This window comes from Pezoporus occidentalis, unplaced genomic scaffold (genome assembly GCF_034315485.1).
Source record: "Pezoporus occidentalis ecotype Australia unplaced genomic scaffold, CSIRO_AGI_Poc_V1 ctg240, whole genome shotgun sequence".
Taxonomy (NCBI): Eukaryota; Metazoa; Chordata; class Aves; order Psittaciformes; family Psittacidae; genus Pezoporus; species Pezoporus occidentalis.
Genome location: NW_026914286.1, coordinates 791,547 through 812,601, shown reverse-complemented (window position 1 = coordinate 812,601; position 21,055 = coordinate 791,547). Strand labels below are relative to the sequence as shown.

Below are 21,055 nucleotides of genomic sequence, written 5' to 3'. Positions count from 1 at the left end.
TTGGTTTATCTAACTTCTCCCATTAGAATTTTTATAACTGCATTTTAGAAACACCCTGGTTGTTCGTGACCTTTTAAGATCAAGGAACTGAGGGGAATTCCAAGAGTTGAAAGCAGGATTTTTGTTGTTGCTGTTGCTGCATGAAATTCAGTTCAGCTTTTGTTGAAAAGCAAACATATACTATTTCCCTCCTCTGGGTTTGTTGACATATTGCTCAATGAAAAAATAGACACAAAGCATTCTGAGGTTGGGGCTGGACTGCCAAAACACGAACAAAGCATACTTTACTTAGACCAGTGACAATAAGATAGGCTGAATAACGAAGCAAGATACAAACAAGGAAATAGTAAGATTTTGTGCCACTTTTCCAATACTCCTTGGGAAAAAGGAGTCTGGGATGGTTACTTTCTTATGAATCCTTACACATAGTGCATGGCTCAAACAATTCAGTGTACCTCTTCTCTACTCCTGGTGGCTCCATGTGAGGGAGGTGTTAACCTCATTCCCAATGACAGAAAAGAAAGTCCAGATAAGACTTGGTTTCTTTTCATGAATCCTCAAGCTGCTTTGCTCAGAGAAGCATCCCTTCCTTATACTCTTTTCCTGATGGCTACCTACTGTAACTATTTATGTAGCTGCTCTCACAGCACCCTGCAGTGAATTTCAGAGTTTGGACACATTATTTCATGATTCAGAAAAGGAACATTGTAGGAGCAGTATTTTTATCTTCTGTTTTTTAAACACCCCAATGCTCACCAGACCCATCCAAAAATACGTAAGATTATCTACAAAATTACTACCGTAACTAGGTGATTATCCTGAATACATTTCGTTTACTGCTAATTCTAGTATTATAGGTTATCGATTTTATGATTTAAAACATAATGAAGAAATTTAGGCATTCCCTTCCTCTTGTTTGTGCCAGCTCTGCTAGTTTATCCAGAGGGTTTCAAGCTTGATAAAATGGCAGCAATATAACCAAGAAAACAAAAATGAAAATAAAATTGTTTATTGAGCAGTGAGTAGTGCTCCCTGAGTTGGGTTCTACAGTTTTGAGTAAGAACAGTACCAGCGCAAAAGAAATGGCAGAATGGCCAGGAGCCTGGAAAGGGAGCTTAGGACTACTTTCAGTGCAACAACAAGCCTTTAGATCTCTTCAGCCAGCTCACCAAGCATCACCTTTTCTTAACTTCTTTACCTCTAATGATTTTTCAAAATAGCTTCTTTTCTATATCATAAATCCTAGTTTGAGTATCACTTTACAGTTTGCCAGGAGTGAGAAAGGCTGGGGGGGCTTTCATTTTCTTCTCTATTTATTGCAATAAATTTTACAGAAAGTGAACCACCCCACTTTGAAATCATACTGTATGATCTTCCCCATTTAATTTGCCTTCATTAAATTATATTGAAGATGTCCCCTCAAAATGGCTTCTATCAAGACCTCATTTACAGCCCTTTCTTAAAAAAAAAAAATAAAATTTCTCCCTCAAATTTTCTAAAAGATAATTCAGTGACAAATGTGTTCCATTACTTGCAGTATTTGAAGAGCTGAAAGGAAAAGATGATGAGATGATGAAGTGGACTCTTAAACAATTTTCATACTAAGGAGCTAAATTGAGTACTAGACACATAATTATGCTAACAAGAGGAATGGACATAAATTTTAAAAAAAGAAATCCAAAGCATTTTAGTGTCCATTGACAATGTGAGAGATTTGTGCAGCTTATGCTTTTATGCTCTCAAGTAATTTTCAAAAATTGCTTATCAATGCATGCTTCAATATGAAGTTAGTCAGACACAAGCTGATAGCGTCTCTGAAATACCACCACATCCTCTCTGAAGAAGCTACGGAACAAATGAAATAAATTGTTAACTTTACTGACTGTGCTTTACACTAGCAATGGATATGTTAAAAAAGGCACAGGAGCTTGCAAAACTAGTTCTAGCCAGCTGAGCAATACAGGTACGGAAGGCAAGAAGGAAGGAATTGCTGTCTGGAAGCAAGGTTAATGTTGGATCATAAAGACCAAGAGTAATGGGAAATTCACTGGAGTAATGCAAAGAAGAAAGTGTAGTATAGTGTATCTCTATACAGAGAATGGCATCCAGTAGAATACACACACAATTTTTAGCTGTGAGAAGATGAAGGAAGCTGTCTGCAGAGGAAAGACATTCCATGACTCAAATAAAAAGTCATGTGAACATTAAAATATTTAAATGGTCATGACTTAAGCCTCCAAACTCTTCTAGAACAGAGATAACGAGTACAAAATGAGTTTCCAGCTAGGGTCACCTGAAAAGGCTCTTAGCCATGTCAGTTGTCCATCACTAGAGCTGAGCTGCTAGTCTGATCTCCAAACCGCAAGTCATGATGAATGAGACTATAAAAGTAAGTACCTTGTTAAACCATCTAAAATAACCCACGTGAATGTGATTGAACAGTTTAAAAAGAAATCATTCAAAAGGTTGATGCAGCTGAAAGGACCATAATCTCTGGCGAAAGATTTGTGATGAAGAGTGGTAGCACAAGTGAGCCAAAACCCTGCAGTGGGCATAGCTGACACCAAACAAGGCCAGGTGTCTGTGACCAAAGAACAAGGCAGGCCCAAAAAACAGTGGGGACAGTTTTGGAAGACACATCTATGGCAGGATGGTGATGATGCCAAAAGGGCTGCGACACCAGAAAGACACTGCAAACTACTTGTTGCCTTTAGTTCACAGAAAGTCAGACTGAGTCAACATTCAAATTAATGCCATGGTTTTTTTACTTCACATATCCAAATGTGGGTATCCTTTCAACATATAAGCAATTCAGATGACTTCATACTCAAGGAGGATAAAAAGGCAGTTTACTTCTAACAAGATACTTCATAGGCTGAATGGATACCACAGTGACAGCTGAAGGAAGACATTTTTCCTTCTGCCATGCAAACAACTGTGATGTTTGGAAAAATATACATATTTAGCATTCTTCTGTGACATGTTCACATTCTGTTTTTCACTTCTGACTTTTAAAGTACCCTTGTATGTACCCAGTGTTGTAAAATGTAGAAGCATATATATGTATATATATATATAAATATGCAGTCTATGGAAGGGGCTATTTCTGCACATACTGTTTCTATATACTATGATTTGGGGGGGTTCTTGCTTGCACAAAGTACAATATATTTTATTGTACTTCACATGTAGATGATACAGGTTAGATCTATAATAAGGTATGTGACAGTGTATCTTATGTGCTATACAAACACATTATATGATCACACAACACAAACTGTCACATATTCATTTACACACTAAATATATGCCTACCATACACAAATGCTTCAGCAGAAAGAAATATGCTTAAGTTGCAGTCAATTACTCAAAGATTTCAAGCACTGGTGTTAAAGCATTCTATGCTACTTGGTTCAATAAAAAATAATTTCATTCAGTGTATCCAAAGCAAGGTGTGCTCTCTGTATTACACTGGACCTCTGCCTCACTTGAATGTGTACATGAGGCAATAGGCAGTTTTGCCAGAGCCACAGAAGATGCTGAGGTATTGTAGATACTAAGTGTTGCAATTTTCAGGTGTCCTCCCCGTTGCCCTCTTGGACACCTAAACTTCCACATAAAGCATTATGGAAGAGTTCAGCTCCTAATGACAGGATTTGCTGATATCAGCAAGTTCAGCAGGAAATGACATAAATTATTGAGAAACATGAACAAAAAGGCAAGACTTAGGTACTGTTAAGACTACATTCAGATGTTCACTGCGTAAAAAATACAATATTAAATTAGAACAGCTATCAAAAACTGGATCCTCTTCTCCCACTGAGGACTTCAGCATGAATCCTTAACTTTTTCTGGATTACTGTAACTCATACAAGCCAGCACAAAATGGAATAGCTACAACAGGAAATATCAAGAGGATTTTAGTTTAAAATAACTTGACAAGACATACTCAGGATGCCAGTGTGGGCATCTCACAGGGGCGTTCTGGCCACCAGAGCACCTAGCTGCACTTTGTGTGCTGTTGCACATGCTCTGAAGAGGGCTATTAGATGGGATCTCATTCAGCTGAAAAAGCTGAAAGACTGTCTTTTTCTTAATTTTGGTAAAGTGTGAGGGATACACATGACTGCAAGATTTTCAGGACCATTTAGTACACACTGGGAATATGGGTGGCTTGGGAGTGCTGCCAGTAAAAATGTTACTTCCTCAGCTTTTAATCATACTTTTGTGAATGTCAGGAGTTTTTAAAGCTTGTATTAGGTGACTACAATGACATTTAGGTACCAAAGTCTCCTTCATAAAGCTAGTCCTTATTACTTAGATTTGTTCAGTGTGTGTCCATTTTTCATCTCCCCTACATATGGTATTACCTTTTATACCCATTACCCATCGCTTTAATTTAATCTTCTGCTGCGTGCCTTTTACCACCAGATATTCTATTGCTTCAGAAGCTGACACATTACTGAATTTATCTCCACACACACTCTTGTAGGGAGAGAACTCCCTTTCACAAACCAAAGCTCAGAAAGATTTGGGCCAAAACTATCCACTTGTTTAAATTCCCATTCCAGCTAACTAAATTGATACCTATAGAGATGTCCAAAGCAGGACATCCATAAACTTCCTTTGGTCAGTCGTAGTGCAAAACAGATTACTGGACACTGAATTAGCAAATGAAGAACACGCAGTGAGTAACCACTTTTGTAAACTGCGGTTTATGTGACTTGCCCAACATCACATAGGAATTTTGTGGCAGGGCAGGGAAGACATCCATGCTATTAAGATGAGTCTCCCTTAATCATACATTATCCAGCTGTAATTCAGCTCTCCACTGTTCCCTTTTTAGTTTCTGAAATGAATGGTACAAAAGATGTTTAATTAGGTGCTCTACAAAGTCTGAGCATGCTCCATGAAGATCTTCCCTTTGAAAGTGATTGGGGTGGAGCACATGTCATTTACCTTAAGCTATTTAAAATGCAGATGTGTAGTCAAAGATAATTTTCTGACCTTCCTCTGTAATCAAGTGGCATAAGATAGGCACCTCCAAAAGGGTGACTAATCCCATACTGAAAGCCTGTCTAAGACTGAATGAATTGCCCTCTGGAAGTGTTTAGATGTATCCATTAACTACAAAGAGTACCCAGATGACTAGATACCTGTATTTTCAATGGCTCAAATTGAGTAAGATGAAGCTTGACTTCTGTGTACCTGAATCTTCTGAATAGTATGGGTGGCAGTAAGAGCAAGTACTGTGAACATCCACAACTGCAGTTCCAAAAATAACCCAGATCTTTTGTCTGACACCTGTAGTGAATTTCATGGCTAAACAAACATGATTAGCTACCTACCTAGACCTTAAAGTATCAGAAGGCTGGGAAAGTGCAATAAAGTCAATACAAATACTAAATTATTGTCAGAAATCGGGATTTGTACAGCTTTTCAGTAAAACAGGATATTAAGAACAGAGTGGCCCTGAGAGATAGAGATAATAACCAAGTCAAACAGTATACTTAGTACCTCACAATCAGTACAGAGAAATGTCCAAGTGAAGCAAAAGTTCAGAACACCAATTTACCAATTATGAAGCCAACAGAAACAAGATCAGCTGAAAATCGGCATATTATCCCTCTTTGATTAATGAACAGAATCTGCTAACTTTCTGTGCCAAATAAGGCATACTTTGTGCCATAAAAACAGTGCCCCAATCATTGCTCTGAAAAATTCTGTAGTTTAAAAGTGCTTTCACAGTGGAAAAAACCCTCTGTAGAAATAATCCTTTTGAATTTGGAGGAGGCTGGGGAAAGCAAAGTCAGGTGTTCCACATGGATGAAGGAATCTATTAACACAGAGCAAATTGCAGGTTTAAGACCAAAGGACAGACTCTCTTAAAAATTAGTAGTCTTCACTCGACTACATTATTCCACTGAGGTTACACATCCTTACATGTTAAAGTAAGGTAAACATATATATATACCTAACCAAAACAAAACTTAGCCTAATAGATTATTACATTTTTATAAACCTGGTTTTGTCCCAAACATGAGAATGCTATGTTTTTGCATGTTTATTTTGTTTTGTTAATTGTGTATTATTAAAAGGAGAACAAAATAAATATTTGTGCTTTTCAACACAGCTGATCATATTTTTCACTATAATGGGAAATACATAACTCAGAATTCTGTACCATAATGACTGAGAACAGATGGGGTGGAGAATAAGGAAAACAACTTAATCACAGTGAGAGTTTTGACCCTCAAAATAGATTAATTATATTTATGTGTTTCATTCACAGCAAATATCTACCCTCTGGTATAATATATATATATATATATATTCCTCCTATCATTACTCTGCAGCTGAATGTGGAAAAGCAAGCAAACAAACAAACCAAAAAATACTGATTTAAAAGATAAAGACCAACCCAGGAAAACAGATTTTTTTTATCACCTCTGAGATTACAACATAAGAAATAAACTGGTAGCCTGGTTTCTTCTAATGCTAATGCTCAAAAAAAATATGTCTAGCAAGCATCTAAGCTACAAATGAAATGCTTCAACTTGGCAAAGGCAAACCTGTACTCAGGCAGACAGGAGTGAGAGTGAAATGGGAAAAAGCCGGAGAAAAAGAAACATATTTTAAAATAGATTGCATCTGAAAGGCATGCCCAACTTGCACTGGAAAATTTTCTTTCAAGTTTAGTGTCTTTTATTCCTCTCCACAAAACATCAAGACTTAACTTCAAAGCATTCAAAATATAATTACATGACAACTTTACTGTCATCATCAGTGTAAACCTTCCTTACTGATTTTTGGTTTCAAAAGTTAACTTCCCTTATGCTTACTTCACAAAACCACCTCAAAATATGGTAAGATACACAACTTTTTTTTTCTTTCCCTTTCTGTGAGGTTATCAGCCTTCTCACAAGCTGTTTTTAACATCATGAAAAATTTTAGACCATTTAAAATTACTCAGTGAATCATGTGACATCAAACCTAAACAATCCACAGCATATTATCATTTTCCTGCACTGCAGCCAACTCTAGTGGACTGTACAAAAACTAGAAACAAGGAACTCCCAGATTTTACTTACACCTCTCTCACTCACTGGCTTTCATACTCTACACTTCTACAGACTCTACACTGTTTAGTCATGCCTTACTTATTTTCCTGAGGCATGTAAATATTATCACCCAAATTACAGCTAAGGAAAACTAACTATGCTTATCGGTTGTCTGAGGTCAGAAACAAGTCGGTATCATTATCACTATTACAACACGTGCACCTTAAGCGCATTTGTGGATAGGTCAAGACAGGAAAAGGCAACTAGTGGCTCATTCTGGTGTCTATTTGAGGCAAGTTCCAGAAAGGTGTTCAAAAAAGTTTTCTTTTGGACAAGGCTGCTCAAAAAATGCAGCTTCTAAAAATCACTAATTAGCTCTTGATTTTTATATTTATGTGTTACACATAAGCATGAGAAATAATTCATGAAAATGTCTCATTCTTATTACAAGAATTTTGCAGGTCCATGGAAAAATTACAGCCATGGACGATAAAATGACATCACCAGAATTTGCATTAAAAATGTACTGCTATCAGTTCTAATTTTTTTCTAATGGGAGACATAGGCATGCAATAGCTGCTGAAGAAAAAAAGACCAGATGCAAAGGGATCTCGTAGAAACTTTCAGATAATTCTGCATGACATTTGTTTGTAATACACTGTCTTACCTACCTGAAAATTACACTAAACTACAGTACCTACATTCTGTAGAGGATGTTTCTGACCTTTGCTACACAAATAAATTTAGTAATTTATTTTCCCCTCTAATTCCATTTGGTTGGTCACTCTTTCTGTTCACCCTGAAACCATTTGACTCTTATCTGTTGTGTCCTCTGTAATACTTGGGGAATTGCTGGCACAGTAACACTGCAGAAAACAAAAATTCGCCATCTTGAGAGTTATCATAAGACATCTAAGAAACAACAGAAGTGACAATAACAGCTCAGTTACCTATGCACACAACTGGGTACCAACATGTCCAAGCTTCTAGGCTTCTCTTAGTGTGTCGTCTCAAACAAAAACTTTATCTTGCATCATCCTTTCTGTCACCATTAATACGGATTTATCTACATACTGAATACAGAAGTCAGGTGAATTAATTAAGGCTTATACAGCATGGATGATGTTATTGCTTGCAAATAAAGATGTTTAGGACTATAACTTCAAATTTTCATTATTCATTATATAAAATAAAAAAGATTTTCTGAGCATAGGTCAATCAGGAGGCATTGCTCTGTGATTATCACTGACTTTTATTAAATTCTTATTTTTTTATGACTTTACTAAAGTTATTAGAATTTAAAAAAAAAAAAAACACATCTGAAAACTTACAGCTCTCTACTGAAATCATTACAGATTTAACAATGTCTGAGCCTTTTCTCTGCATGTAAAATGCTAATTATTCATCAGTAAAATAGGTATTCATGACTGACCAGCAAGATTTTCCCTTTGCATCACTATAAACATGCTTCTGTGTCTGAAATATATCTTCTCAGCCTGACTCTACACTGCATTAGTGTTTCAGATTAGCTTCAACTTAACTAAGTAATGCTCTTTCCTTAGATGGTGTAGTATTACACACATCTATTACTCATTTTATTTACTTCTTTGGAATGAAATTGCTGTCTGCCCTCCTGGAACAGTAGATAATTAACTCTTTAGAAATAAGGTTAGTGTTTTGCTAGACGAAAAGCTCTTCCTGGAAGTGAACAAATATATACAAAGATTATAAGAAAATGTATGCAACCATTTTGACCCCTGAGACAAAACTAACAAGCCAGACCAGAAAATAAATTGTAGTGTATGAACTCTGGCTCAAAAGGAACAACTTCTTTGATAGTTCACTAATATACCTCACACTCAAGGAAAAAATATGGAGAAGAATGTGTTCCACCATTTCCAAAAAGGCACCATCTTTCAAATCTAAAAGTTTGACTCGGCACCACTGATTCTAAGTAAGCTTTTAGCTACCCCCTCCAACATACATACCAAATGCCTGGTAGTCTTGAATCAAAAAGCACCTTTATAGCTTCATACAGACTTTTATCCAGGTATGCTCATTCCACAGGAGAAGTATTAGACATCTCATACGATCCCATGAGACTTACAGTGTAGGTCATACACAGTTCATTCAGATAAGCAGCTGATCTCCAAGAGCTTTGCAGTCAAAACCTAAATGCTCAGCATTTTCAGTTTTGCTTCACCAAGGCTTAAAATGTACAGCAGTACTCAACCGTAAAGCAGTAGAGATGTTCAGAGTGACACTCAAATCACTGTGCTAACTAGGTGTGATGAGAAATTACTGGCAAGAGGGAGGGAGGAGGGGAGGGAACATGATAATGCAAGGTCAGTATCAGATAGATGAAGTCTCTAATCTAATTCACTACCCTGCACTGTAATATAAAAACTTAGAGAATTGAATGTTTTTCTCACTGGGGAGGGGCCTCTGCCAGGACAGGAAAAACTCCCTCTATACCTCTGTATCTGTACATATGAATGGATATTATATGGTCTTTCTACCATATAATATCCAATTCTGGTTCAGTTCTGCCACTGAACCAGAAATGAGTTGATTCAAGAGAGGCAGAATAAAGAGTAGGCAAAGTAAATCTTTGCCTCCTATACAGAAACACTACGCTAACTGCTGTGGCAATGACGATTTGTCAGTAAAAGGTGGGGAAAAAAAAGACCACCAAAACAAACAATCAAACAAACAAACAAACAACAAACAACAAACAAAAAAGTAACAAAACCCACATACAACCAGAAAGGAAAAGCAAAAGCAATAAATACATTTTAATAATAACAGATTTGTAACACAATTATTTCATCATCAAACAGTACCTTGGGTTCAGAAGTGTTGTATGTCAACAGAGCATACAAATGATTATGGTAAACTTAGGACCAGCATGAATTACATGGGTAAAAACTGTTTCTCAAGCTATCTGCATCTAATAGGACAACCCTACAGCATCAAGGACAACACCTATCTAAAGAAGACAGATTATTGAATTATTGGAATCCTCTCCCTTTCATTTTTCTACTTCTCTGGCTATCACTTGTATGGAACAGTACAGCTTTTACAAATTCAGGTAAGGTTAACGTGAAAAATCCAAGGACATGTCCTCAATGGAAAAAACAGCTTGCTTGGTGTGATATCACTGGGCAGGTATGACAATGGTGAATCTAGATATCCTTGAGATGATGGGTAACCTTTAAAGTATTTAAATGAACCTAAAGACTCATTCTCAGAAGTAACCAAATCTAGCACCCAAGAGCAAAGAAATCCTAATTTTACAGAAAAATCAATGGGGTATAAATTCCTGTTCTACTTAGCAACCAGGAAAATTGTGCACAATGTGAAACCCTGATGCACAAACAGTGCAAGTATAAATGCTTTGTATTTGTTTCTCATGTATGGATAGGGAGCTGTTCTGTCTCTGTGCAGTGCAATGTGTTAGATCAATACTAGACCATATCTGCAAAGAACTCAGTGCTACTTAACTAACCTTGGGCTGAACATTTCCTCACATCACCACACTTCCAAAGTGTGATGTGAGCTGATCATTCCTCTCTTCCAAAAACCAAGCAGAATAAATCACCTTGAGTTTATTAATGTTATGGAGGCTTACTCCTGCAGGAAACTGTCCTTTTTCCTTTATTGCCTTAGAAGGTACAGCCTGTCCCTGCATGAGCATATTTGGATTTGTAGGTGGGTGGGGCATGGCCTTGCTACTTTTGGGTGTATTGTTCTCCAAGGGACACATTAACAAGCACACACACGCTCTGGGGACTGATTATTTCTGGTTGTTGTAGGAGCTCAAAGAATAGCTCTCAAAGAAGGTATCTGTCATTCCCTTTCTGACCAAGAAAAATAGGTTGAGACCACGTTCCTAGTGGCTTCCCTTCTGAAATCAAATCAGGGCTTACAATGTTACAAGGTTACCTAGGCCTTGTGCTATCTCTCTGCATGAGGAAGATTTCAGCAACCCAGGAGAGTAACACCGACCAAAGATTTTTCAAATACTAGAAACAGTGCAGCATAGGTTTTGTCTTTCTGGTGTTTAATTTCAGCTTCTTTCTCTAAAGGCTAGTGGAATCACAGCTACATCATCTACCACTTGCTCAAGTATCTCATACACACTGGTGCACTTAAGAGTAATATCTTCATTTAAACTCTTAGATCTTAGAGGTAAAGACTGACATTTTATTATCTGGATATGAAGAGTCTACCGCAAAACAGGGTTCTGATCTGAAACCTCCGGCAATGCTGCAAGAGAAACATTAATTACACAGGTGTCATCTAGTTATCTGAGCAAATGACTATAACGCCTTCAACAACCTTTGCTGCCTTGACTTAACTTTATGTCCTCCTCCAATAAACAGATTTTATCCCTCATTTGCTTATAACTCACAGGAGTTAAATTTGCATGTACCAAATAGTAATTTAAAATTTTCAGTGAAAACCAAAAAACCTGAGTTTCTCCAAAAAGATGGACAAGTGCTAGACCTAATAAACAAAACAGCAGACTAAAGACATATGTATATCCCTTTTTGGTTCCTTGCAACCAGTAAGTAAACTAACAGAAGGTAATGAGCCAGAAATTCTGATTCTCCAACTACTGCTCTAAACACAGCCAAGGATTTTAAACTTACTTGAATTCCTTTTCAAGGTTTCAAATAAGTTCACAAAGATAAAATTATAATGAAAAAAAAGAGCTCTTGCATAGCTCTCCAGTCCTATTACAAGACCCTTTAACTAACTACATAAGCAAAGTTTAATTCTTAAAATTCAGTATCGAGCTAATATTAAATACACAAAAAATTAAATATTTGAATAGATAATAACGCATCTTATGAATTATGTAGTTTGCATTGTTCTTGACCCTCTACACCCCCGATTCTGGAGTCACAAGCATTTCAGGCCCTTGTTACAGCCACACCACCTCTCCCCTCTGCCATTAGAGGTATTAATATATTTTTTGGGGGATGGGGGGAGACAGGTGGGGGAGGAGCGTGAAATGAGAAGAAAGTGCTAGATGTTCACAGTAATGGTTCCTTTGTTATTTTAATTTTTATTGCCCATTTAAAGCTTTGGATTATGACATTTCTCCTGAGGAAAAAATGTCACATCAGCAAACACAGTGAGATTGATGCAATTACTATGAAGATATTTTACACGTCCAAAAGAGAAACAGTTTCACTGTTGAACAAAGTGCAACTCTGCTTTGTGAGTTAACACAGTTATTCATGTAACTGACAGCAGTAGCAAAATCTCTATTTTAATACTAATAAATGTATGCCTCTATGTAAAAGTAATTTTATGTAAAAGTTCATGTCCACCTTTCCAGATCTTCTAAACATCAAATGGCCATGAGAAGTACATCAAAGCTTTCCTGACACATTAACAAAACAGTTTAATCAGTAACCTACATTAAAACTTCTTAAATAGTACCGTTTTTTAAACCTTGACTGAACATAAATCAGTCCTTCTGATTTGTATTCCATATAGTATGTTAATATTTTCATAACATCCACCACCACCACCACCCCCCCCCCCCCCCCCCCGAATAACTTCCAGCATATCTAATGGGAAAATCAAAAGCCAAACCTGAAAAAAAAACCAGGACATTTTTACAAGACCTTTTAGGGTCAAATTATATTCCCTCTGGAAAACATTTTCTATTGCATACCCTTAAATACGAACTAAATTCCAGTGGAGAGCACCAGTCAAAGTGGGGAAGAGATTATGAGCGATTTCTGAGTTTCTCTCTGAACCAAAATCTCAGGGACCATCAGTTAAACCTAAGCTAGGTGGGTATGGCTTTGTAAATTCCACAGGGTCCAAGCAAATTTACCTCACTCCAAGAACATTTACTCTTAAAACATCTCGTGCCATCCTAGCACTTAAAATGATTACATAACCCCTTTTCTTCTTTTTCCAGTCGCTGTGCGTGGCATGTGAAAGCAAACACGGCAAGTCCCCATAAAGTAACTTCGCAGGAGCCAACCCACGGACCACAGCGGTCACCCCGACTATTTTCCTAGGCAAAAACCCGTAGGCAGGCAAGTCCAGCTCACACTTAAAGCTAACCAAAACAAAAAGCACCCCCCCAGCCCACGCCTGAAGACCATGCTCTCCTACCTCCCAGGCTGACAGCCAGCGGACGAACTAAGGGGCTGATCCTAAAGGGTTGCAGGCTGCGGCTCTCCCTCCCAGGGAACTGTGGGGGGGAGGGGAAGGGGACAGCGAGGGGCCCGGAGCTCTGCCCGCGGGGGCCCTCCCGAGAGAAACCGGGGAAGCTTTTCTGCAGGGCGAATGAGGGGCTTCAGGTGACCCCCGGCTACCCACACTTGCCGCCACAGGCAGGACCCGCAGAGCGGCGGCGCGGGCCTTATCTCCCAGCCCCGGCCGAGCCTCACTCACCTGGTTACAAGGGGGCTTCCAGTGATCGTATTGGTTTAGACTGGGGAGGTTGAAAGTCAGGAAAAGCTACCGTCCCCTTACTGAAAATACTGCCCAGGATTCAAAAGAGCCAGAGAGAAGAGGGAAGAGACAGGTCCAGGGAGGGAGTAGGAGGGGGGGGAGCGTCTCTTGCCCCCCTAGACGCCGACCCCACTCACAGGTGAGCCCCGAAGTTACAGGTCCCGGGAGTGGCGTGGGTCCGGAGAAACACATGCTCCCCTCACCCCCCCCCCCACACACACAAAAAAGAAAAGTTTAAAAAGAAATCCATCCCACACCACCCTTCCTTTTCCTCCACGTACCCACACACTTTACCTGTTTTTATGACGGGCTTTTAATAAATTCCTTCCAAAGGGAGCCATGATCCCGGCGGCAGAAGCATAACATCAACGATCCCCAAACAATTCGAGGGTGTTCCCTTCTCCCCTACTTTTTTTTTTTTTTCCCTGAGCGCCTTCCAGCTTCTTAATAGTCAGTGAGCGTAGCGATGAGCTGGAAGTTGTGCAATTTACTGCTAACTTTGAACTCCGGCTTGTTGCTGCTGCTGCACCTTTGGAGTCCTGCCCAGCTGCAAACTCGAAGGAGGCGTTTAGGAGCAGGAAAAAGAAGGGGGGGGGAGGGATACGCACTTGCTCCTGTGATGTGAAGTTATGCACAGAACTTGCTAAACTTTCAGCCTCGTCACCCTCAGGGCACCAGCCAACAAATGGGAAAGAAGGAGGTTTTGCTCCGGTGGGGAACTCGGTAAAAAACACACAACAAAAGGACTGAAAACTTTCCCCGGGAGGCTCCAGCCACTTCAGGTCAAGTCGTTCAGCTCAACATCAGCGTTAATGAAGGGCAAGCTACAGTTGTCGCACCAGTTCTTAATTCACAATAACCTGCCTTTTCAGTACGTCTTTACAAGGTGTTGGGACAAGTAATGGGAAGATGAAAGGAAAAAGTCAGACCGCTGTGGTCCCTCTACCCTCCCTGGGTTTTTAAGTAAACGAGCTATTTGCATGAAAAGCCTTCCAGACTAAAAGCACCTCAGAAAAGCTTATAAGCGTGGCCTAGCAGAGAGGGAGCGAGGCAGCAACGCGAAAAGCGCAGTTCGTGCTGTAATGTTGCAGGACTTTTTTGTTATTAAGTTGGCTTCGCCAGAAGGGAAATGAACGCACACTACAGTTCCTGTTCACTGCAACCCCCTGGGAACAAAAGATTTGGAGTAAAGCTTCCGAAAGGAAAACTTTTTGATGGAAGAAAGTCGTGTCGTGTGTCCCCCCCCCCCTTTTTTTTTTCCCCTTCTTTCTTTTTAAATCCTCCGTCCTCCAGTGTGGAGAGGAGCAGGGGAAAACGAAGCCATGGTACCCCAAAGGCTGATTGATTCCAGTGGTTGAAGGTCCCGGGGTCGGCAGGTGGGTGGGAAGTTCCCAGTTCTAGTCCACCCTATCCCTCTACTTTTTGCAGTTAATACAACAGGTACATGTTAGATGTAAATCATTCCCCCACTCCCGCCGCCTTGTTTCTCAGATATTACAGGGCAAATTATTTATGTGGCCGCCCAAAGGTGCAGCACAATAGGGAACTGTTTTATTAACCAAAGGGGGTGGTTAAACAGGAACCTATCAGAGTAAGGGCTTATCTGAAAAAAGGCTTTTTCTCTTCCTAAAATTCCCCTTTCCTCCCTCAGTCAAGATAGTCACAGCAGCCTGAAGAAAACAAAGCAAAGGCCCATTCCATGGTTTACCTATTACTAACTGCTCTGGGAAGACCCAACATATTTTCAGTTCAGTCCCACGCCTCTAAATTCCCTGAGTCGTAACTACAAAGAGAGGGACCGGAGCCTCTTAACAAGCCTTGTTTGGGTAATCATCCAAACAACACAAAAATAGGGAAGCTGAAGAGAAACAACTTTCAGATTTCTTATCCTGCTGACAGGGTGGATTTTACGTAGTCTGATTCTGGCATTATAAACATAAAACCAAGCAGATTAAATCCACAGAAGTCTTTTCTTTTGCGTTGAATCAGGTTATATATGCCACAGAATAGTTTTTCTTTATATCTAAAGGACTGGTAAAATTTTTTGGTCCCTAGGAGTTGTTCAAGGTATGTTTGGCATAAAAATCAAATCAGTGTAGAATTTCCTAGAATAATTAGTATTCAAATAACTATTTTTATTGACAGAGGTAAAATGGAATAGCTTTATCTACAGAATAATATTAAGTTTTCATTATGAAAGTAAAGGGATCTTGAAAATATTTGTAGCTGGTTTTATTACTTCTGAATAGTCATCTCACAATTTTATTTTATTTAAATATTAAAATGCCATGCAAATTGTTCCTCTTCTACTAGCACATGCAAAATCATTTTCAATCAAAGATAGGTAATATGGGAAACAGGTCCTTCTGCACAAGTAAGTCAAAATGCTGGCTACATTCATGTAGCTAGTCAAAGAATTGTAGGAAAGACTCCAGCAGACATTTTCCCCAGAGCTGAAGAAGAGAAGAAGGCTTTTAGTCTATGTACTTTCACAATTAGGCTAACCAAAGCCAGGAAGAAAGTAACCGGATGCATGATAAAGTCTTACAGATTAACAAAAGAGAGACTCTTAAGAATGAGGAACATTGCTCTTTGCTAAAAACAAGACCAAAGGACATTTTGTATATCCTAAATTATTGAATAGAGGCTGTTTCAGTTGGTACTCACCTAATCTTCAGAACCCAAACAAAATTATCATAAGGGGCAAAAAGATTTACAGAGTTTATTCATACATAAAAACAAACAAAAAACACAATAAAAAAAGACAAAAGCCCACAGATAATTCTCTCAGTAATAGAAGAGACATGAATTTCCATTCCAAACAGTCTCTAAATAGAGTAGGAATAGTAGCAGAAGATTTCAGAGGGACAGGTTAATTTTGTAGGCAGTGTTGACACAACAGTTCAGTTTGCTTGCCCTTAAACTTCCAAAGTGCCTCAAATTATCTGTATCTGTATGTACACGTCCTCAGTTTTCTTTAAACTCCAGCTCTGATCTTCCAGTAATATTGGGCCAACATTCCAGACCGGGGCCCTGGCACTTCCCAGCATGCCATGCATGGATGTAAAAAGCAACCACTGCTCATGTTCTGAGGGTGGTCACTTTCTAATTATGCTTTCTTCATGCAAAAATATAGAGGGCAAATAGCTGGTAACATGGCATTTTTCATATGTGATCTGATAAGCTCAGCCAAATTGTTCAAATTGTTCTCTGACACCGTATCTTCCCCCTAGGAGGAGTAATGAATGAATGGAAGATAGCTTTATTTGCAGGACTTAGTTTTTGAAAATATTGAATAAAATACATATGTACCGAAGTAGAGCTCATCAGAAAAAATGTGTCAACGATTCACTCTAGTATTTAAAGGAGAAAGAAATAGAATTATAAACGCCAGAGTATAACCTGCCACCTGGGTAAGCTTACTGAACAATAAATCTGGACTGAAACCCTGCGTGCTTAATCAGAAGGCTTAAAGTTAATAAACTGAAATGTTTCATTTTCCATCTTCCAAAGCAGCTCATGCTGGGTGTTGTATACATCTCTTTGGCAAAAATACTGGAGCATAGTAATGCTTTAAACCCCAGCTTTAATCATATCAGTCTATGGGTATAGTTTGAAATTCACTTCTTACATGCAACAGAGAGTGTGCTACTGCTCTCTCCTTTCCTTTCTTACCTGCCACGTGGTTCCAGTGCCTACCTTGCTAAGTCTCTGGGATCCCATCTGATTTCCTGGTAAGCTGATGTAATTCATTCAAATTCCAACCCGGCAACAAAAGTTTGTTACTTCTGTTTTGGGCTGATTGATGAGGTGACTTGGCTTACCTCCGAATCAGACAAGATCAGTCAGACTGTGATTTCCAGAGCTGGTGCAAGGTAGGAGTTGAACTATAAGCAGAGCTAAGAGAATGAAAGAGCAGAAGCGAAGTGAAAGGAGAACTTGGAATTTGTCTGTGTGGTAGGGCAGCTTGGGAGCTCAGTGAGACCTATTCTAAGAGTGGGTTTACATGAAATTATTTCATCTTATCTAATAGCTTGCTGTCCTTAAAGATGGGGAGGTGTCATTCCTCTCCCACAGACTCCTGAGCCTTTCCTTGTGCCAGGTCTGGTTGTGCTCACATAATTCAACTTTTTAAACAGGTGGAAAATGGACCTGACACAGGAAAGTAAATAAGCAGCTTTTTGTTAGGCTAACTAGTTAAATTGGCTTACTGAGGTGTCAGACAATTGGCAGGACCGTGGCATGTGTGGAGAAACAGGACCATGTGGCCAAGAATGTGGGCAGAGAGATGTGGAAGGAAGATGTCTCATCTGAGCAGCCCTAAGCAGCCAGATTGGTTCAGCCACATTGTGTAACCTCATTCTGGCAGTAGTAAAAGATAACTTAGGAACAGGAAAATTTGCCCATTTTTTTGCTCTTGATTACTGTGCATAGGTTGCTTCTGATACCTTGGCTCCCTCATTTGAAAGCATTATAAGTATTTATGTTTGCTTTAAGTGCAGCCAAGTATATGGATGCAAACACTAGTCTAGATGGTCCAATAGAGTAAAAGGGAAAGGTCAGTGCTGGGATTATAATGATTAAAAAGCAAGAAACTGGGTGGTCCATCATCAGTGTGGATTTGTGCTGCTCAATTTACTCAAGAAGATTTACAGAAGGGACTCAGAAGACTAGTAGCTGTTGATAATCTGGAAGTGAAGGTTGCTCATGAATGCAGAGTAATATCCCTGAGCATAAAATATAAACAAACCTTTAACTGTCACATCTCAGTAAATGTAATTTAATTGGAGCAGTTCAAGCGAGGCCTTAGGTCAGTGTTCTGTACTGGTAAAATCGAAACCAAAACCGACCAACCAACCAACCAACCAAACAAGCAAAAAAACAGAGTTAACAATTAATGAGAAAAGAATACAGAATGAAGTGGAAAAGCTCATTATGCCATTGTAAACTTCATTCTGAGCCTAAATTTTGAATACCCCAGGTAGCCCATCTGAAAAAGGATATGGCAGGGGAAGAGGGTATAGAAGGGAGAGTAAATGACAGCAAGATAGAGTTAATATACATAATGAGTTAATAAGAGGAGAAATTAAGTAGATAAGACACTTGAACCTGCAGAAAAGTGAGTATCTGATTATTATGAGTTCTACAATAATCTGTATCATGGAGAAAATAAATCGGAAACAGTTACTTCTCACAGTGTAAGTACAAGGGCCTGCTGAAAGAAATAATCAGACAGCAAAGTTAAAATAAACACACACAAAAAGATTGTACTTGTAAGTAAATGACACAACTGCCCTCTGACTGCAGATGTCAGGAAGAACAAAAGTGGCCAATAAAGGTCACAAAAATCACTGGGTTCTTCATTTTTTATCACATCAGTCCAGGTGTTTCTCAAACCTCTTTTTCTTTTTCCCTTACTTCCTCTATATCTCGCTAGCTACTGGTATAGCCTGAAGTACAGTAAACCTCACAGGTTACTTTTGACTTGCAAATTGGGTCCAGATGTAGCATCACCTCAGCTGTTGTGACCTCCGTAGAGGAGTTCCATGTAAAGATTTTCCTGCACTTTAATACAGCACTAAACAAAACAGGCAGCTTGTCCTCCTGTAAGTAGGATTTTATTCAGCATTGCAAATACAGAACTATTTGCAAATGTTTTTGTATTCTACAAGCCCCAAGTACTCCTAAGCATAGGCAAAGAGCAGCTCCCCAGATGTGGAGTCATATTCTTTGTCTGCACATGACTGTTCCAGTCAGGACATTTTTAATCCACCTCTGTATCTTTTTCTCTCCTTGCTTTCATTAGAGACGATATCCTGTGACTGCATTTACCATTTTCTCAGTTTCCAACACTCTCCTCCCTTATGTGTTCCCACTCTTTCCATAATGTTGTAAATGCTTGTCAGTTAGGTACTTGAACAGTCTGCAATAAAGAAGTTGAAGCAAATTAAGTGAGCATCAAGGTTTATGAAAGAACATCCTTCTGTTGCAGAGTCTATTAAATATAATGGTCCAAATTAGCTTTCAGCTCTCAAAATCCTTGAATTCATGATTATCTGGAGACAAAAAGACTACCTCACATTTACTCCTCTGCTTGTGTCTTTTCTTCATCTCTCTAGCAGACCCTTTTTCTTCATTATGCAATTTTGATTAAAATATGTTAAGAAACATGAACTAAATTCTTAGCTGCTACAGATTAGCACAATAATCATGGAAATGGCACAGGATTAAATGATCTATTATCATCCTTAAAAAAAAATCCTCTTGTGAAACAATTTTATTATTTTTCATAACAGTTTTTGCAGCATGCTGCAGTAATGGTTATATTCTTTGGTGTGCCTGACTTAGTAACAGCTCTGACTATTGTGCCATCTCAGTCCGAGAGAGCAGTTTAGATGAACTTCTGTATCCCAAAGTACTATACCTAAATCACCAATAACTGGTGTAGAGGATTTATTTCAAAACTTAAAACTGATCTGAGCATACCCCTAGGAGCCCTAGCTCAAACTGCATCCTTGCGTGAAAGACACACTGGAAACACACCAGGTACACCAAAGAAACATCTATTACTGGAAGGATTTAGAAGTTGAAATGACACAAACCCCCCCCACTGTCTTACTTAAAAATATGACAAAAAAAAACTTTCCTGATACAAATACAATATAGGGCTCTAAACATCTTTAATAAAATAGATCTTTTATTGCTTTATCAATAATATATATTAGTAATATATTTTATAATAATATAATACTGTAATATACTAATATATATTAATATATTTTAATAAAATATATGGTTTATTGCTATATATATAGCATTTTTTTCTTTCAAAAGACATATGCTAGATTTGCATAATATCACTTACTCCTATGCTCTGAAAAAAGATTCTTGCTATTATGCTGCCTACATCCAAGGCTAAGCAATGACAGTCCTTGCAGCACTCAATAAGAAAAGATGAGCATAAGATCTGTAGATAAGCAATTGATAATATTATCTTCAATGATTTGAAGGATTTTAAGCACATAGAAAGCAAAGAGATACAGGAAGAACCTATGGAAATATTCTCAGAACAGTCCCCCTGCCTTTAAACCTCCATTAATGATGATATGGTCTGCACTCCACTATGTGATTAATAAAGGGAATATTAATTGTACACCTTTTGGTCTGCAATGATAAGGTCCCATTTATTTAATATTTCACAGGTTTCTGAGGTTTACATTTAGTTAAGACTGTCCCAAGATCTTGGTTCACACAGTAGGAAAAGAAACAGTTTCAGACCACAAACTGGAAAATTACATTATTTTTCCTCCTGTTCCTACTCAAATTCTGATCATGTAAGCTTTAAGAAGGCGAAGGACCATGTATCCACCACACAGCCTCCGAGATAATGAATATTCATGCCATATATGTCGAGTTTACCTCTTTTTCTGAATGCTGTATTTAAAACTGCTTCTTAATGGAGTGATGCATTTTCACTGAAACTGTTGACATGCTCATGGCAAGGTTTG

At 38.6% G+C, this 21,055-nt stretch overlaps 1 protein-coding gene across 3 annotated transcripts in view; it reads right to left on the bottom strand.

Annotated features, from left to right (window-relative positions):
• Positions 1-14,129, bottom strand: part of RASSF9 (Ras association domain family member 9) — a 28,349-nt gene extending 14,220 nt beyond the window's left edge. Inside the window, exon 1 of one of the 3 annotated variants that reach the window (XM_062622347.1) lies at positions 13,829-14,129. Coding sequence is in view for 1 of the 3 variants with exons in the window: in XM_062622346.1 (XP_062478330.1) it covers positions 13,842-13,888 (47 nt within the window). In the remaining 2 variants the exon portion in view is untranslated. Of the gene's footprint in view, positions 1-8,493; positions 8,518-13,828 lie in introns of those variants that run through there. The other 2 variants (XM_062622346.1, XM_062622349.1) reach the window with 2 other exon arrangements.
• Between the last annotated feature and the right edge of the window lie 6,926 nt (positions 14,130-21,055).